The 19,252-nt window shown below is 39.8% G+C and overlaps 1 protein-coding gene across 1 annotated transcript in view; it reads left to right on the forward strand.

The window, feature by feature from the left end:
• itga1 (integrin, alpha 1) overlaps window positions 1-19,252 on the forward strand; it is a 227,008-nt gene that overhangs the window by 77,696 nt on the left and 130,060 nt on the right. Inside the window, exon 7 of the mRNA XM_063042906.1 lies at window positions 4,268-4,416. Within this exon, the coding sequence (XP_062898976.1) occupies window positions 4,268-4,416 (149 nt within the window). The remainder of the gene's footprint in view (window positions 1-4,267; window positions 4,417-19,252) is intronic.

Below are 19,252 nucleotides of genomic sequence, written 5' to 3' on the forward strand. Positions count from 1 at the left end.
TCCATAAAAAAAAGTGTAGCATCTTGATTAAACCATTTAAACTGATTTTTCTCCCCCATAAACCAACGGTAAATCTTAAATGTCAAATATGCAGCAAAAGCACTGAGAGAAATAATATAGAAATGGTGTAGTACATTGTGTAACAGAATTATATTTCTTTCAGAGAAAAATGTGGTCAAGTTCTAGAAATGACTTCAAGTCAGTTTTGTTCATATCACTTACTGCCATATTGTTTCAATTTAGTATATTTTACTTGACGAGGGTAAGCAGGTATCGGTGAACTATAAACATGCCTTTTTTCCAGCTGACAACATTCAGCAAGAGTCCATTCCTGACTGATATTCATCAAGCAAAATTACAAAATAATGAATGTTCCACCAATCTGGCCTGCACACATACTGTCCTTTCAGAAGAAACAATCTTGCTGTTCTCTTCCTTGTCTACGCTTGCTCTGGTTAATGAATAATGAGAGGTTGTAAGTGCCCTCTGTTGAAAACTTGGTTATTGTTAAAGTTAATTTCAGCTTTTTAGTCTTGCAACTCCAGGAAAGTGTGACTGTTAGTATTGACTGATCTATAGAGTGCCAAGTTTTCAAGACATCTGACTGCTGTAAGTTATTAAAGCTTATCCCAAAAGTGTTATTTAATCCGTTAACAGTGTCAGTAGCCACCTGATTGTAAGCTTCTGTTTCTTCCATCCCTGCCACTAAAGCATTAGGAGAACTGCAGACCCACCTCCTGACAAGGGTCCAAGCAGTTGTCACCCAAGCCAGTTTAGGGGAATAAATTGCCAGAATCTTTTATCCCATCAACCAGATGTTGCAATTACTTCTGATGCAATTTCTGTGTTATATCTGACATCAAAATTCTCTCTCCTGTTGACAACAGTTAAAGGACTTCTGTTCAGTTTCTTTTTCTGTTTGGGACTATTTTTACAGTATTTGTTATATATCTGCCTCAGTGAATTTATGAACGTAGCCTGTTATAATCATTCCTGTTAGAGATAAATGGCCAACACAGTGCCTCATTAAAGCTCCAAGGGCGAGACTGATAACTGAAGGAAGAAATGTGCACTTTCTAAAAAAAGAGGTATTGGTTGTCCTTATTTACACTGTGATCTCTACAAGGACTCATTCTCATGACATATATATTGCCTGCAAGTTTGGCATTAGGATAGACAAGTTTGGCCTATCCCAAATCCCAGATGCAAAAGTGTTTTGCTTGGCCACTGTTGCTAACAATAATACAAAATTATGAGTTTGAAATCATAAACCAGCATGGTGTGTTTCATTCGACCATGAGGTTACATAAACTGGTTAGGAAAGCATAATACTGTTACTGCTGAAAATCTGAAGTAAAAATAGAAAATATTCAGTAGGAGAAAACAAAAGCTAACATCTAACATTCATTTTATTGGCATATGATCCGAATTGTTAACTCTTTTTCTTTCTAAACCCATGTATTATAACCCAACAAATAGTTTCTGTTTTAAGTTTGTGAACATGTTCCTATTTTTCAGTTTTATTGAATTCAAGTGCACAAACTGATGGGATATATAGAGAATGTTAGTTCATCATCCTTTGGGTTATGAAATTACTAAATTACTATGCCTGTATATTGCAAGCAGTCATGAGAAATTAATTCATTTCAGATAGGTTAACATCATGACGAAGAACTGTTCATCGAGCATTTGTGCCTCATTTTAAGGTGGTACCAGACTCTAGACAAATTTGAGTAAAGGAAGATTGAACACTACTATTACAAACAATCATCTCATTGCATAGTGCTTGTTTTCTACATGTGTCTACTGACATTAAGTTATTCTTTTTTGGAAATCTAATGCACAAGGTTTGTTTGATCACACTGTGTTAAGATCACTGGAATAAGTCATCTCTGCCACAGATAGGTGGGATTTCCATTTGTGTCAAGCCTGCACAGGAAGGCACTTCCCAGTCTCCTCCCAGCTAACAGGAATCACCTGTCACTCATTTCCAACCCATAACCTGCAACCTATTTAAACCCAGCTCGCATCCACAGTCCAGGTTCACTCATACAAACAAGCCAGCCTCAAGCAGTTGCTCCTAGCCTTCAGTTAAAGTATCTCATTGCCTCATTGTGTTAAGTATCAGTTCTCTCATGTGCTGTAGCCCCTCCAAAATTATCTAAGTGATACAACTACCAAGTAAATTTATTCCTGCAGTCTTCTTTAGGCTAGAATCATGGGTTTCAGCATGTTTATACCTCTATATGTTTCCCCCTGTATTTGTAAAAAAAAATTAGTGTAAAAATCATCGGTTTTCATGAAGTTCACTTACTGCAAAAAATGTGAATTCTGTTTGTTGCTAATAGTGGCACTATTACAATACTTATTCTGTATGAACACTGAAAGTAAAGTCAGCAGCAGGAATATCTCCGACTTACATGTTAGAGTCTCTCTGTTTTATATAAATGCTGTTCTTGTACATATGGTCTTGATCAGCTGCCTTTCCTTATTTAGGAAACTGAACAAGACAGCTTGTTTCAAAAGGGACCTACTACAACAATCTCCTATCTGACTATGCTATGGCAAACTTCCATCGCCTTGCTCTGTAATTTTGATTAATTTATCACTGCATCCTCTTGAAATCTAATCCCCGTCTGCATACCTCGATGTTGTAAACATTTGGCAGGAATATAATACTTAAAAAGAGATTCCAGCATTTGTCTTGCAAGGAAAAAGTTAAACATTTAAGTATGGTGATCTGTATGTGTATTAAAATAGCCCAGTAATGCTAATATTTTAAAGAAGCTTTTCATCTTCATGAAAAATTACTTATATTGAAAACACCTAATGTCACTTATTTTGAATTGTTAAATTCTGTTAATTGTGACATTATACTTCACGACTACCAATAAAGAGTGTACCAATTTTTTTGTCTTTTTAAATTTAACAACAAAATGACAGCTTCATTTTATTTTTTTACAACATCCTGGAACATGTTGTGAGTTTGCCAATTGTTTTCTGGATGCAATTCAACAACTCTTACTGTTGAACAGCCGTGACATTGAAACTCCAGATTTCTCCAAGGCATGCTTTCAGATGTTAATTATTTCTGGAAGTTTGAACTGAAGAATTAATTCTACATGCAAGGACTTCCATTCGGAGTCACAAAGCAAGGGCACCACTTTGTAAAATACATGCATATATTCATACCCTAATATTAAAGGTGAAGTTGTAGGTTCCACCAAGAGCCATTAACTTCAAATTCCAATACCTACCCCTGACTATGGGCCCTCCTGTTATATAGTATATTTTCCTCCAGTGTCAAGACAAACACCTGCTGAAGTTATACATATGGTTCAGACTTATCATGCCAGAGATCTGATACAAACTGACCTGACCTTACTCGTTATCTTTGAAGGACCCTACCTATTTTTTATTTCATCACATTTTTCTCGTTTTTCTTCTTCGTAATATTATAAGCATTCTCTTCAATTGAGGAGCCAAATGTGAAGGAATTATTTAACATTTCAACATGGTTTGTACTTCTACAAGAACTAATCTGTTTCAGCATTCTTTTTCTGTTTATGGTCCTGGAATGCTTTATTTCTGCATGCTTCTTTGCTATATTTTCAATGATAATTTCATCCTGTCTCCATTCTGCTCCATTCGTTCAAGATGAAAAAAAAAGATTTTTCTTTGACCTTCGACTAGATCCCAGATAGCCAGTTGCAGTTTGATAACCTAGGTCTACTGGTCTCACCAATCCTACCTACCACGTAAAAAGGTTGAAGGTATAGCAACTCCAATATTCTAAATTATCTTCTTCAGTCCCATCTTTCCACTGTCATTTTAAATCACTTGGTGACATCTCCCTTTATTATGGGACCATGCTAAAATTCTATTATGCTCTTTAGCTTAAATAGTGATCAATTTGTTGTATATCCAAGTTAGAGCAGGAGGATAGTGAACATTTCTTTAGCCCTATTGCATTAAATAGTAGGGGTCTGGTGCAGAAAATTATCAAAGCAATATGGGTCTTAAAGTGTAAGAAAAAAGTTCATATAAATTGAACCCCAGAACTGAAGTTGAAAACTTAGTTAAGAAATCATGGTATTCATTACTATATTAACTACTGCCACATTGACAGCAACTGACACTACAGCCATTCTTCTGGCATAAGAAAACAATTAAACTGCTTCTTAAGGTTCATTTGTATTTAGAAGAAATGAAAGATCAGTGCTTGTGATTTCAGTGAAGTAACTTCTTTTATTTGTTGTTAATTTAGGTTGCAATTATACAGTATGGCTTCAAAGTCACACATGAAGTCAGTCTTAATCAATTTAGCACAACCGAGGATCTCCTAGAAGTTGCTAAGAAGATAAAGCAATGGGGTGGAAATGAAACAAAAACAGCTCTTGGAATTGAGTATGCCAGGTTAGTACTCCAAATGCAAAACTATTATCTGCATTTCAGTATGTATGCTTGTAAATACAATGTGTTGATCTATTTGAAAACAAATGTTTTGATTTTGGGTTGTAATCTTTTTTATGCTATAATGTTCTAATTTCTCCGGCATGCCACTTATAGTCAAAAGATTAGAGGCCTACAAATTACAGTGTACCATAAGCAATGTAATTTAAATGACTGTGTCTAGACTTTGTCTTCAGTGAATGGTAACATGCTATTGGAGTTGGCAAATGGCTGCAATGAATGTATTTTCCACTTACTATGTATGAAGCACATTAAAATACTTAGTAGTCCATCTTCTAGAATTTAAGTCCATGATATGCATGGCTGTTGATTTTTTTTTATGTATGAAAGTCTTCATATCCACTATAAGAGAAAAGGATTGGATTTATTTGTTGTGACCTCCTTCCAAATATCTGGGCATGTGATGGCATCCTGGTAATGGAATGGCAGCTGCATCTACATTGTTGTCTTGAAAACGGTGGTAGAGGGTCTTTTAAGAGACCCGGATGGTAGTTTGCCTCCCTGGTGCCAGGGTCCGGGATATTTCTGATCGTGTCCAAGATATCCTGAAGTGGGAGGGTGAGGAACCAGAGATCGTGGTACATATAGGTACCAATGACATAGGTAGGAAAAGGGAAGAGGTCCTGAAAGGAGAATATAGGGAGCTAGGAAGGGAGTTGAGAAAAAGGACCGCAAAGGTAGTAATCTCGGGATTACTGCCTGTGCCACGCGACAGTGAGAGTAGGAATGTGATGAGGTGGAGGATAAATGCATGGCTGAGGGATTGGAGCAGGGGGCAGGGATTCAAGTATTTGGATCATTGGGACCTCTTTTGGCGCAGGCGTGACCTGTACAAAAAGGACAGGTTAAATTTGAATCCTAGGGGGACCAATATCCTGGCAGGGAGATTAGCGAGGGCTACTGAAGTGACTTTAAACTAGAATGGTTGGGGGGTGGGAATCAAATTAAAGAGGCTAGGCGTGAGGAGGTTAGTTCACAACAGGGGGATGGGAACCAGTGCAGAGAGACAGAGGGGTGTAAAACGAGGGTAGAAGCAAAAAGTAGTAAGGTGAAAAGTAAAAGTGGCAGGCCGACAAATCCAGGGCAAGCATCAAAAAGGGCCACTTTTCCACATAATTGTACAAGGGCTAAGAGAGTTGTAAAAGCGCGCCTGAAGGCTTTGTGTGTCAATGCAAGGAGCATTCGTAACAAGATGGATGAATTGAAAGTGCAGATTGTTATTAATGATTATGATATAGTTGGGATCACAGAGACATGGCTCCAGGGTGACCAAGGATGGGAGCTCAACATTCAGGGATATTCAATATTCAGGAGGGATAGACATGAAAGAAAAGGAGGTGGGATGGCGTTGCTGGTTAGAGAGGAGATTAACGCAATAGAAAGGAAGGACTTAAGCCGGGAGGATGTGGAATCGATATGGGTAGAGCTGCATAACACTAAGGGGCAGAAAACGCTGGTGGGAGTTGTGTACAGGCCACCTAACAGTAGTAGTGAGGTTGGGGATGGTATTAAACGGGAAATTAGAAATGTGTGCAATAAAGGAATGGCAGTTATAATGGGTGACTTCAATCTACATGTAGATTGGGTGAACCAAATTGGTAAGGGTGCTGAGGAAGAGGATTTCTTGGAATGTATGCGGGATGGTTTTTTGAACCAACATGTCGAGGAACCCAACTAGAAAGCAGGCTATTCTAGACTGGGTATTGAGCAATGAGGAAGGGTTAATTAGCAATCTTGTCGTGAGAGGCCCCTTGGGTAAGAGTGACCATAATATGGTGGAATTCTTCTTTAGATGGAGAGTGACATAATTAATTCAGAAGCAAATGTTCTGAACTTAAAGAAGGGTAACTTTGAAGGTATGAGACTTGAATTAGCTAAGATAGACTGGCAAATGACACTTAAAGGATTGACGGTGGATATGCAATGGCAAGCATTTAAAGATCGCATGGATGAACTACAACAATTGTCCATCCCAGTTTGGCAAAAGAATAAATCAAGGAAGGTAGTGCACCCGTGGCTCACAAGGGAAATTAGGGATAGTATCAATTCCAAAGAAGAAGCATACAAATTAGCCAGAAAAAGTGGCTCACCTGAGGACTGGGAGAAATTCAGAATTCAGCAGAGGAGGACAAAGAGCTTAATTAGGAAGGGGAAAAAAAGATTATGAGAGAAAACTGGCAGGGAACATAAAAACTGACTGTAAAAGTTTTTATAGTTATGTGAAAAGAAAAAGATTGGTTAAGACAAATGTAGGTCCCCTACAGACAGAAACAGGTGAATTGATTATGGGGAGCAAGAACATGGCAGACCAATTGAATAATTACTTTGGTTCTGTCTTCACTAAGGAGGACATAAATAATCTTCCGGAAATAGTAGGGGACAGAGGGTCCAGTGAGATGGAGGAACTGAGGGAAATACATGTTAGTAGGGAAGTGGTGTTAGGTAAATTGAAAAATTGAAGGGATTAAAGGCAGATAAATCCCCAGGGCCAGATGGTCTGCATCCCAGAGTGCTTAAGAAAGTAGCCCAAGAAATAGTGGATGCACTAGTGATAATTTTTCAAAACTCTTTAGATTCTGGACTAGTTCCTGAGGATTGGAGGGTGGCTAATGTAACCCCACTTTTTAAAAAAAGAGGGAGAGAGAAACCAGGGAATTATAGACTGGTTAGCCTAACATCGGTGGTGGGGAAACTGCTAGAGTCAGTTATCAAAGATGTGATAACAGCACATTTGGAAAGCGGTGAAATCATCGGACAAAGTCAGCATGGATTTGTGAAAGGAAAATCATGTCTGACGAATCTCGTAGAATTTTTTGAGGATGTAACTAGTAGAGTGGATAGGAGAGAACCAGTGGATGTGGTATTTTTGGATTTTCAAAAGGCTTTTGACAAGGTCCCACACGGGAGATTAGTGTGCAAACTTAAAGCACACGGTATTGGGGGTAAGGTATTGATGTGGATAGAGAATTGGTTGGCAGACAGGAAGCAAAGAGTGGGAATAAATGGGACCTTCTCAGAATGGCAGGCAGTGACTAGTGGGGTATCTCAAGGCTCAGTGCTGGGACCCCAGTTGTTTACAATATATATTAATGACTTGGATGAGGGAATTAAATGCAGCATCTCCAAGTTTGCGGATGACACGAAGCTGGGTGGCAGTGTCAGCTGTGAGGAGGATGCTAAGAGGATGCAGGGAGACTTGGATAGGTTAGGTGAGTGGGCAAATTCATGGCAGATGCAATTTAATGTGGATAAATCTGAAGTTATCCACTTTGGTGGCAAAAACAGGAAAACAGATTATTATCTGAATGGTGGCCAATTAGGAAAAGGGGAGGTGCAACAAGACATCATTATACACCAGTCATTGAAAGTGGGCATGCAGGTACAGCAGGCAGTGAAAAAGGCGAATGGGATGCTGGCATTTATAGCAAGAGGATTCGAGTACAGGAGCAGGGAGGTACTACTGCAGTTGTACAAGGCCTTGGTGAGGCCACACCTGGAGTATTGTGTGCAGTTTTGGTCCCCTAATCTGAGGAAAGACATCCTTGCCATAGAGGGAGTACAAAGAAGGTTCACCAGATTGATTCCTGGGATGGCAGGACTTTCGTATGATGAAAGACTGGATGAACTAGGCTTATACTCGTTGGAATTTAGAAGATTGAGGGGGGGATCTGATTGAAACGTATAAAATCCTAAAGGGATTGGACAGGCTAGATACAGGAAGATTGTTCCCGATGTTGGGGAAGTCCAGAACGAGGGGTCACAGTTTGAGGATAAGGGGGAAGCCTTTTAGGACTGAGATTACGAAAAACTTCTTCACACAGAGAGTGGTGAATCTGTGGAATTCTCTGCCACAGAAACAGTTGAGGCCAGTTCATTGGCTGTATTTAAGAGGGAGTTAGATATGGCCCTTGTGGCTAAAGGGATCGGCGGTATGGAGGGAAGGCTGGTACAGGGTTTTGAGATGGATGATCAGCCATGATCATACTGAATGGCGGTGCAGGCTCGAAGGGCCGAATGGCCTACTCCTGCACCTATTTTCTATGTTTCTATTTTTCTATGTTTAATAAACTCTTAGATAGGTACGGAACTTAGAGAAATAGAGGGCTATGCAGTAGGGAAATTCTAGGCAGTCTCTAGACTATGTTACATGGTTGGCACAACAATGTGGGCCACAGGGTCTGAAATATGCTGTAGATTTCTATGTTTTATGTTCTAACTAATGTTTTAACATCAATATTCAAAACACAGACTGTTTAAATTATCAATCTAAAATACCCGGGACAAAGCTCTTTGAAGAACATGAGAATATCTAAAGGGGATGTCTAATGCTTTTTGCCACAGGTGACTCCACTGTTATTGACCTAATTCTCCTCAGTAAACCGAGGCAGGTCTGTACACAATCCCTGCAAGTGGAAAAAGTGCTACACCTGCCCATATTCCATCTCCCTCACCTCCATTCCAGGCCCCTAACAGTCCTTACAGGTGAGGCAACAACTTCACCTGCAGATCTGCTGGGATCATCTAAAGTGTACAGTGCTTTGAATGTGGCGTCCTCTACATCGGAGAGACCCGTTTGACACTGGAGGATGGCTTTGTCAAGTGCCTCCACACCATCTGCCACAGGTGGGACTTTCCAGAGGCCAAACATTTTAATTCCCATTCCCATTCCTATTCTGACATGTGAATCCATGGCCTCCTCTTATACTAAGATGAGGCTACCCTCAGGGTGAAGAAGCCACTCCTTATATTTCGTCTGGGTACTCTCCAACCTGACGGCATGAATCTCGATTTCTCCTTCTGTTGAACTAATTCTCTCCCCTACTTCTTCTATTACCCACCCTGACCTTTCACTGCTTCTCACCTGCCTATTACATCCCCTTGGTCCCCTCCTCCTTCCCTTTCTCCTATTGTCCACGCTCCTCTCCAATCAGATTCTTTGTTCTCCAGCCCTTGACCTTTCCCATCCACCTATCATCTCGAGCTAGCCTCTTCCACCCCACCCCACCCAAACTTCTTTACTCTAGTATCTTCCCCCTTCCTCCTCAGTCCTGAAGAAGGGTCTTGGCCTGAAATGTCGACTCTTTACTATTTTCCATAGATGCTACCTGACCTGCTGAGTTTCTCCTCCATTCTGTGTTTGTTACTTTGGACTTCCATCATCTATAGACGTTCTCATGTTTCTGTATGCAGTATCCCAATTGTGGTTCTGATGCCTGGCAAGCACTGTGTACTCAATCCAGAGCAGGAACAGTCAAGGGTCTCCTTGCAGAAAGTATTGTGCCCGCTAAAACTGACCTCTGTAAGAATCTCAGGCAAGGATGATGACGACCCGTGTGAAAAAAAGCCTTAAACAAGTTTGAGATTTCCTCTGTCAGACATGGCCAGATCAGTTAGCTGGACCTCTGGAGAAAGTCTTCAGGTTGCTACCTGCTACTTCACCAGGCCAGGTCTTGTACTTAGCAAAAAAAGAAGGTGTAAATGAACAAGAGGATGAAAGGTATGAATAAGATTATGAAAAAGATCAACACTGTTTATTGCTACCAGCTGCAGCAATGAGACAAGATATTGACGAAAGTTGATTTGGTTGGGTAACATTCTGCTGCTCAGTGGGAAGCAGTTATCTCTTTTCTTCAGTTCCTTTCAACCAGTCCCCACAAGCTTCCTGTACATGTTTACAGTGAAACCACTTGCACATTAATGATAATAGCTATATAATCATCGTGTGCGTCCATTTGGTGATATACTGAAAGAAGTTGAACATAGTGATTCCATAGATGCATTTCCAGGTTGAGACCTCCGATTTCACATGGAGGTTTTTGCATTACTTTGTGTTTTCACTGCAGACCATGCGTTTCTGTAAAATAGCTCAAACTAGATTGTCATTTGGCAAAATAAAGAAGATAATTTTTCTTGAGGCGCAAGAGACTGGCAAATGCGGGGTCTAGCGCAACACACAAAATACTGAAGAAACTCAAGCGACCCAGAACATCAACTGCCCGCATCCCTGTATAGATGCCTGACCCACTGTGTTACTCCAAGATATTTTTTCTCTACAGCTAACACTTCATTGCAGAGGACTTTCTTATATGCCTTCTGCAAACCATTTTAATGAACAGGCTCTTTCAGTGCTACCAATGACAACTATAGGAATGTCTGAAATAGGGGAAGGAGAAGGTCACTCATCCATTCACACCTGTTCTATGTCAATAACGTTAGTTCTACATTTTCATCAATCCATAGTAACATTTACCTCATTGCTTAACAAATATCAATCTACAAATCTCTTCATTATTCAAAATACCACTGCTGTCCCGTTTTTCAGATTGCTCCTACCATATCCTCAAGAGATTTCCATTTATTTTCCCTCAGCATAATATTTAAACATTTTCCCATTTCTTTTTGTACCTTCTATGCCCCACCTACCAGTATGTTACTTCAGAAAGATAATGGTAGATTTCCCTTATTTCTCAATTATTTTGATCATGTTCTTAAAGAATTCTGCAGTGTGGAAGTTCAAGTTTTACACATCTGCTCGAGAGATTTTAACCTGCACATCACAGGTAAAAGTTGACATCTCCGAGAGAAAATGGCTGTATTTAATCAAAAGATACAGCCAATTGCTTTTGAAGTTCAGTCTCAGATGATAGAAAAATGATAGAAACATAGAAAATAGGTGCAGGAGTAGGCCATTCGGCCCTTCGAGCCTGCACCACCATTCAGTATGATCATGGCTGATCATCCAACTCAGAACCCTGTACCTGCCTTCCCTCCATACCCCCTGATCCCTTTAGCCACAAGGGCCATGTCTAACTCCCTCTTAAATATAGCCTGATAAACTGATCAGTCTGTACCTTCTGAAAGTATGGTGGGATTAGATTCAAAAGTATCATTCAAAAATTTGTTAGAGAAATACTTAGGAGAGAAAAATGATAGGATGGGTGAAAAGACAGGAGAAAGGGCAACTGGGCTCTTAAAGAATTAAAGGACTTCCTTTTCCTTCTTATCATTCTGTGAGTTTGTGATTTAATTACTTACACATGGTTTCCTAACTTCCCTGCTTAAAATATTTTTCTCTACAGAATCATTTTAGGCACGTCTTCTGTTATTTATTCTAGGCTTTCTTCCATTTCCCTTTTATAGTGTTTGATTCTTATGAGCTCCTCAGCTCATTGCAAAAATGCTGCTGCAGTTGTTAATGCTTTTTAAGAAAGGGATATGTAGTAAAACAACAATTTGCTTTTGGCTCATATATACAGGTTGACCACCAATTTTCTGGCACCCTCAGTTACTGAGTCTTGCTGAGTTAACCTCTTTACTGGATTGAAAAAGGTCACACAATAATAATGGCAAAAATGGACTGTATAAGCATATTTTTTTAAAGGTTTCATCCAAGCGAAGTTGTTTCATGTGTTTTGATCTCTCCCTGTGTAACTTTTCTTGCATCAAATAAAAATTTGTTAGCTCTTGTTCCATCATGAAAGTATGTTTCTCTAACCCTTTGATAAAATCACCCAACTCAATTAACTTGTCAATAGTAAAGTTTCATCCTTTTCATTATCACCGCTGCCATCTTCACTACTTGCAGTGTTTTTTATCAACACTGTCTATAAGTTCTGAGTCCATAAGGTGACGCATAACAGGTGTTTCATGTCAGCAATCATCCACGCACATAGATTTTCTTCATTAAGACTACTTGCCATATCTTTGAAAGCAAGTCCTGTAACACTTTTGGCATTCGCAAACAAACCATGAACAACTACTTTCTCCCTTGGTACACAAAATCCTGTAAAATCATTGTCACTCGTTTCTTCAGGCACATTATCAATCATCAAGGCAGGCCACAACCTATGCCAGCCATTCTTTAGTGTTGAAGGTTCTACCTTCTCCCACCCTTGAGCAATGAACCAAAGAACGCTCTTCACGTTACATTCTTTAATAGATGTCTGTGCAGAATTGCCAGTATTCACCTCAGCTAACAGATATTTCATGAAAAGTGAGCAATACTTGGCCTTTAGAGAGCACAGTATTCCTTGGTCTTGGGGTTGAATAAGCAATGTACAGTTTGGTGGTAAGTACACTGTAAAACATTATCCTTACAGAGGAGTTCAGCTTTGGGGTGAGCTGAACAGTTATCCAAAATAAGGAGAATTTTGCAATCTTCGGGTAGCCCTACAATGTGCTCTAGCTTCTGGCACAAAATATTTTTCAAACCACACATAAATCAGTAGTAATCCAGCCATTTTCATTTGCACAATTTGTTACTGGGTAAAATTTAACACCTTTCAAGGTCCTCGGGCATTTACTTTTTCCGATCCCCAGTGGTTTACATCTGTGAGTACCTGCTGCGTTGGAGCACCCTAAAATCCTAACTCTGCCCTTCGATTGTTCGCATTCTGCGGGATCTTCTTCATTTTCTGTTGCTAATTTTTCCTAGGTATGCATCACCAGTATAGTGCAGTTTCATCAGCATTATACACCTGCTCAAGACTGAAGTTTTCACTAGCTATGAGCTTCACAAATTTATCCACGTACTCGGTAGCTCCTTCATGGTTTGCACACCACTTTTGTCCACACACTTTACACATGGAAATTTCATGGCATTTCTTAAATCTTTGAAGCTATCCTTCACTAGAGTCACGTGCATGTTCAAATTTAAGTCCTTTATGGAACAACTTAGCTTGGTTCATTGTCATACTGCTCGACAAGTCCATCACTCCGATGCTGGTGAAGCCATTCAACCGTCACTCGATCATGCTCAGTGCTCTTACCAAATTTCATAGTTTTTCTAATGCTCATGTGCTTTAGCAAATCACTGTTTACATTGAATTGCAATTTTTTTTCTCTTTGTGCTTTATATCACACACAGTTGATGAATCCGTGGAATTCTCTGCCACAGGAAACAGTTGAGGCCAGTTCATTGGCTATATTTAAGAGGGAGTTAGATATGGCCCTTGTGGTTAAAGGGATCAGGGGGTTTGGAGGGAAGGCTGGTACAGGGTTCTGAGTTGGATGATCAGGCATGATCATACTGAATGGCGGTGCAGGCTTGAAGGGCCGAATGGCCTACTCCTGCACCTATTTTCTATGTTTCTATGTTTCTATGTTTCAATATCATACAGTATAAGCCAAACAGCTTACGCACAGAAACACCTTGGTTCAGTTTTTTCAACATTTCAACCTTCTCTTGGATCGATATGGACTGATGTTTACGTTTGACACCACCCCCGGTACTTGCACTTATCTTAGAAGCCATAGCTTATATAAAATAAGCAAAAATTAGCACAAGATATTGGGGCTATCAACAACAAGTGCAATGCAAATAATAAAAATAGGATGCTTTTATCAAAATGAGTCTCGCCACAATTGCCGCTGCGTGCACTACGCACTGTGCCATTTGGTGGTCGCCCATTAAACTACGTCTCATAATTTCTTCTGAATTAAAAGAGGTGCCGAACCATCAGTGTCCGGAAAATCAGTGGTCAACCTGCATAAGAAAAAATATTGAACAAAACTAAAAATACCTGTAAAAATAAAGGAACATGCACAAAATGCCGGAGGAATTCTGCAGGTCAGTCAGCATCTATGGAGGGGAATAAACAGTCTTAATGAGTTCTGATGGAGGGTATTGGCCAAAATGTCAGTTGCTTATTCCCCTCCATAGATGATGCCTGACCTGCAGATTTCATCCAGTAATTTGTGCGTGTTACCTAAGATTTCTTGCATCTGCAGGATCTGTTGTGTGTACAAATAGTGGCTTTGCCATTCCAGAAGCAAAGGTTTGCAGCTACATACCATCATTCCCAGCCTTAAGTTATCCCACTGTGCTTTACAATTAAGCAGGCATTAATAAAATAAGTGTCTCATATAAAACATTAAAGTTCATAAAATGACAAATCAATGTACGTTTATGAATAATTGGCATACAAACTAAAAGAAAATGCATCCAATCAATTTAGAATATTGAATGAAGAACTTAAAACTGGAAGAAGGAAAGGTCAAGTGGCATTGTTGGCTGGGAGAACTTTAATGTTGCCAATATGAACAGCATTGAAACAGAATTAGAGGATTCCATTGATTCCTCTTACTGCTTCTCTTTTGTCGTTTTCTCACTCAGCCAATAATGAAGAATAATGTACTCCATTTATTGTGCAGTCCATAAATTCAAAAAAATGACATATAGCAATCACAGCAAAACTTCTGTATTATTTTCTTAACTGTTTGTAATCTACTGAACGGTAGAAATAGTGCACATACAGCAGCATAGCATAGGAAATAACAAGTATATGAAGAATGACATTCTTAATTCTCGATTCATTATTAACATTCTCTACATTGATTTTTATGGAAATGCACATGCATTTTGTCTTAAAATGGAACTATGTCCTTTGACCCCATTACTACATGCATTTCTTCCAGATGCCTAATAACCAAATTTCCCGTATTCCAAAATGTAGCCTCTGTGTAGTCTCATGCAGAAGGTTTTGAACTTCCTGCTTTTAAATCTCAGCTTTGATTCAGCAGATAAGTGTTATTTTTCCAGATGTTTTTTTATCCTGATCTCCAGAGTCTACAAATGTACACATAGTTTCATTTTCCCAGCATGAAAATCAGTTGGAATTTACAAACTTATCCCAGAGTGTACAAAGTGCCTCTCAAATTTCTTGACCACTCAAACATCTTGAATTGCAGTTATAAAATAGAGCTAAAGGCCATTTACAAAACAGCATCTGGGCAAAAGTTGTATTTTTTATATATTTCCAAGCCATTTATAAAATAGTTGCTGCTGATTAAATTGAATGCACTGAAAACCATACAATTCTCAACAGAAACAATATGGAGGGAATCCAAAACTCCCGTTCCTTAGTCAGTGGTGTTAGAATACACAGAACTACATTGTGAGCATTCATCGTATGTAACTATCATTGTTTTTCTACAAAAATGCATCGAATGAGTTGCAATGAAGTTTTTTGTTTGCACCCAATGTAATTTAGAGGGTTAATAGATTATCGATTAAGAATATGAAAGTAAAGACTTAGAGCTTTAGTAGATTTCTGAGTTCTGTTATTATTTGACAAATCATCTTAGTTAAGGACTTCAGCAGGTCAGATCCTAGTATGTGGATCTTGCTATAGTATAGTGGCATGCTGAAAAATGCAAGGTAGTACTTTATTTTCCTCCCAGTAAGCACTGAAAAATAAGTATTAATTAGTAATTCTGCTTCCATGGTATGTCTTTTCTTTAGCTAGTAGCAAGCAGATAAAGATAGGCAGCAGAGGGTCTACAGTTAGAGCAAACTGTTAGTATCTAAAATGAACTTGATCACTTGAAAACAAGTACAATGATTTGAAATGTTCCTTTCTTTTTTAATAAATGTTCCAACATACTGTAATTCTATGATCCTGACCAGAAAATTCCAAGCATACTGGAAATGATTGCTGTTTACGTTCTGTTGAAAACTAGGAAAAAGAAGTTTCAGCACTCATACTGAAAAAAAAATTACATCTGAAGGTTCAGTAGCAGCAGTGGAAAAAGTTCTTGTAAAACATATTGAAATGTCAAGAGTGAAACCTAGTGTGTGTGTGAGAGAATAATAAATGGAGTACATTATTCCTTAGTATACTAGCTTAATGAAACTAACAATTTAACATCAGGGCCAGTCTTTCAGTGACATTATTGTGCCTTTATATCATTGTATCTCCCAACATTAAAATGTATAAAACATTCCACTTATTGCTTTATTTTATGTGACTTTGCAAATAATCCTTTGACATTTTTCTACATTTCACTAAAATCAAACAATGCTATTTCTGTATAAAGTAACAAATTAAAACAGCTTCATGATGTCTATTGCCATTATAATCTAACAGTCTACGTGGAGTATTTTTATCTGTTTTTTGAAACAGTGGGTGTCACTGGCAACCCCATCATTCATTACCCAGTCCTGATTGCTCTTGAGGAGATGGTGGTTAACTGCCATTTTGAGCCACTGCAGGCCGTCTAATAAGGGTACATCCATAATGCATGTCTGAAGAGCTCTAGGTTTCCCAAGCTCACAGGTTTAGAAAGCGTTGTTGGAACAACCTAGGTGAGTAACAGCACATTTTGTATTGTCAAAATGTAATGCTGAACCTCATCGGGATGTTCCATTAAATCCTTCCAATCTCAGTATACCAGTACTGGTGCCAACGGAGGAAATAATGACTGACGGTGGTGAAATAGATAGCAGATTGTGTGGGCTGCTTTGTACTGAATGATGCTAAATTTCTTGGGTGTCATTTGGACTGCCTCAGCCAGGCATGTGGAGATTTTTCCACCACACTCCTACACTCCTGACTTGTGCCATGTGGATGGTTGAGTGTGTCGGCTTCTGCAGGATGCCAAGCCTCTGACCTGCTATTGTAGTTATATATTAATGCAGTTGGTCCTACTGAAAATGTAGTTAATGGTGAACACCAGGGTGTTGATGGTGGGGGACTCAGAGATGGTGATGCCATTGAATCTCAAGAATAGGTTGTTGGATGTCCATTGTTAGAGATGTTACGATGTCATGTGTCAGCCTATTAGCCCATGTACAGATGTTGTGTAGGTCTTCTTGCATTAAGTCATGGGCTATTTCATTTATTGTGAAGTTGTCTATAGAAAGGAACATTTCACAATCACCAGCAAAGATGCCCATTCTGCTGTGTATAATGAAAGACCATTATCGAAGGTTAATGGGCTTTAGAAGCTCTTGCACTGATATCCTCATGCAGGAATGACTGACCTCTGACAATCACATTCACCTTTTGTGTAAGGGTTGGTTCCAACCACTGGCACATTTTTCCTTTGAAGGCCATTGCCTTCAGTTTCACCAAAGCTCCTTGATACCACACTTGGTCAAGCACTCCATGGAACTCATTTTATCTCCATGACTGTGATGAGGGCTGGAGGTCAGTGAGCCTGGTGGAGCTATTCATACTGGGAAAGTTATTGGTGAGTAAGAATCATTTGATAGCGTTGCCCATGATTTGGTTCACACTGTGCTGATGACTGAGAGTAGACTGATAGATGGTGATCAGCCTGATTCAATTGTTCATGCCTTTTGAAGAAAAGTATAAGACATACCTGGGCAATTTTCTACATAATTAGTGAGATACCAGAGTTGCATTTGTACAGGTAGAGTATGGCTAGAGAGATAACTAGATCTGGAGCATGAGTCTTAAATGCTACAGAGGAGATTGTTTTTTCATATCCCATAACTTTTACTGTATCCAGTCCTCTGGACCATTCTTGATATGTGGAGTGAAGCAAATTGTTTGGGAACTGGGCTTTGTGCTGGTGAGAAGATCAGAAAGAAATCAAGATAGATCATCCTTCTGGCTAAACATGCGTACATCCCTTGGTGTTCTTCACTCAAATGCTGAGCCAAACGATCACTGAGGTTATAGATGTTGTTAGAAACATAGAAAATTGTTGTAATGTGAGCATTATTAAAAGTAAGTTAATACTAATTAGGATAATGTGGGGTTTTACTTCCGTTCTTTTTACTTCCGGTGTGCTTTGTATGTAGTGTTCCTGCCATGCCGCATGGGTTGTGAAGGCCTCTGTATATACATAACGGTTTTGATGTTCGAGATAAAGTTGTTTCTTTGGCATGAAGTTGTCGAGTGTGTCTTTTTCAAAGTAGAAGTTACCACATATTTTTGGCGACGAGGTGAACTGGTTTTGTGGACGTGTCGGCACGCTTCGAGCTGGAGCAGCAGCGCTGATAAGGGCCTCACGTTCAGGTGGCTACATTTGGGACTATCGGTGAATTAGTGGACGTAACAGAGGACTGGCTGGAGTATGAAGGAAGGTTAGGACACTTTTTCTGTGCTAATGGAATTACTGAGGAGGCTAAGAAGCACTCTATTGTCAAGCTCGTGGGGAACCACTACAATCCGAAACCTTCTGTGATAGTCCAACAGTGTAAGTTTCACAGCCATTTCAGGAAGCCAGGTCAGTCTGTGGCCAATTTCATGGCCGAGCTTCGGCAGCTGTCGGAGCATTGTGATTTCGGAGTAGTGTTGGATGACATGCTCCATGATCGATTGGTATGCGGCATTAATAATGACGGCATACAATGCCGCCTGTTAGGGGAAACCCCACCACTGACTTTCACGAAAGCCTTAGAGATTGCCCAAGGCATGGAGATGGCTGCTAATAATGTCAAGGATATCCAGAAAGGACATGGGGGTTCACAGTCGGCGGCAGTGCACCAAGTCAGGAGGGAGATCGGTAAACAGGCAAATGTTTCCGGTGTGGAGGGACGCACTATGCAAATTCAAAGACACTGTCTGCCATGCTTGTAGTGAAAAGGGACATTTAGCTAGAAAGTGCAGAAGTTCGAAGGGTAAGATTAAGCCTGGACGGGGGAAAGCTCAACAGGGTCAGGCAGCCACACACCGTCTAGAAGAAGCAGATGAAGAGGCCGCGTGTGCCTACAACATGTTTGGAGTGGAAGCAGATGAGGAACCACCTGAACCGTATAATGCCACAGTCACTGTCAGGGGAAAGGACATTAAGTTTGAGATTGATTCAGGGGCTACTGCATCGGTCATTAGTGAAGAGACCTACAGGAGAACATGGGGGTCCAACCTGCCTCCCATTAGACTGCCAAAGATCAAACTCAGGACCTATACGGGGCAACCCATACCTCAATTAGGGGTGTTATATGTGGACATTTCAGCCGGGGGTCAGAAGCCTGAAGCCAGGCTAGTGATAGCTAAGGGCTGGGGGCCCAGTCTTTTGGGTCGCAATT

Source organism: Mobula hypostoma, chromosome 3, assembly GCF_963921235.1.
Source record: "Mobula hypostoma chromosome 3, sMobHyp1.1, whole genome shotgun sequence".
Taxonomy (NCBI): domain Eukaryota; kingdom Metazoa; phylum Chordata; class Chondrichthyes; order Myliobatiformes; family Myliobatidae; genus Mobula; species Mobula hypostoma.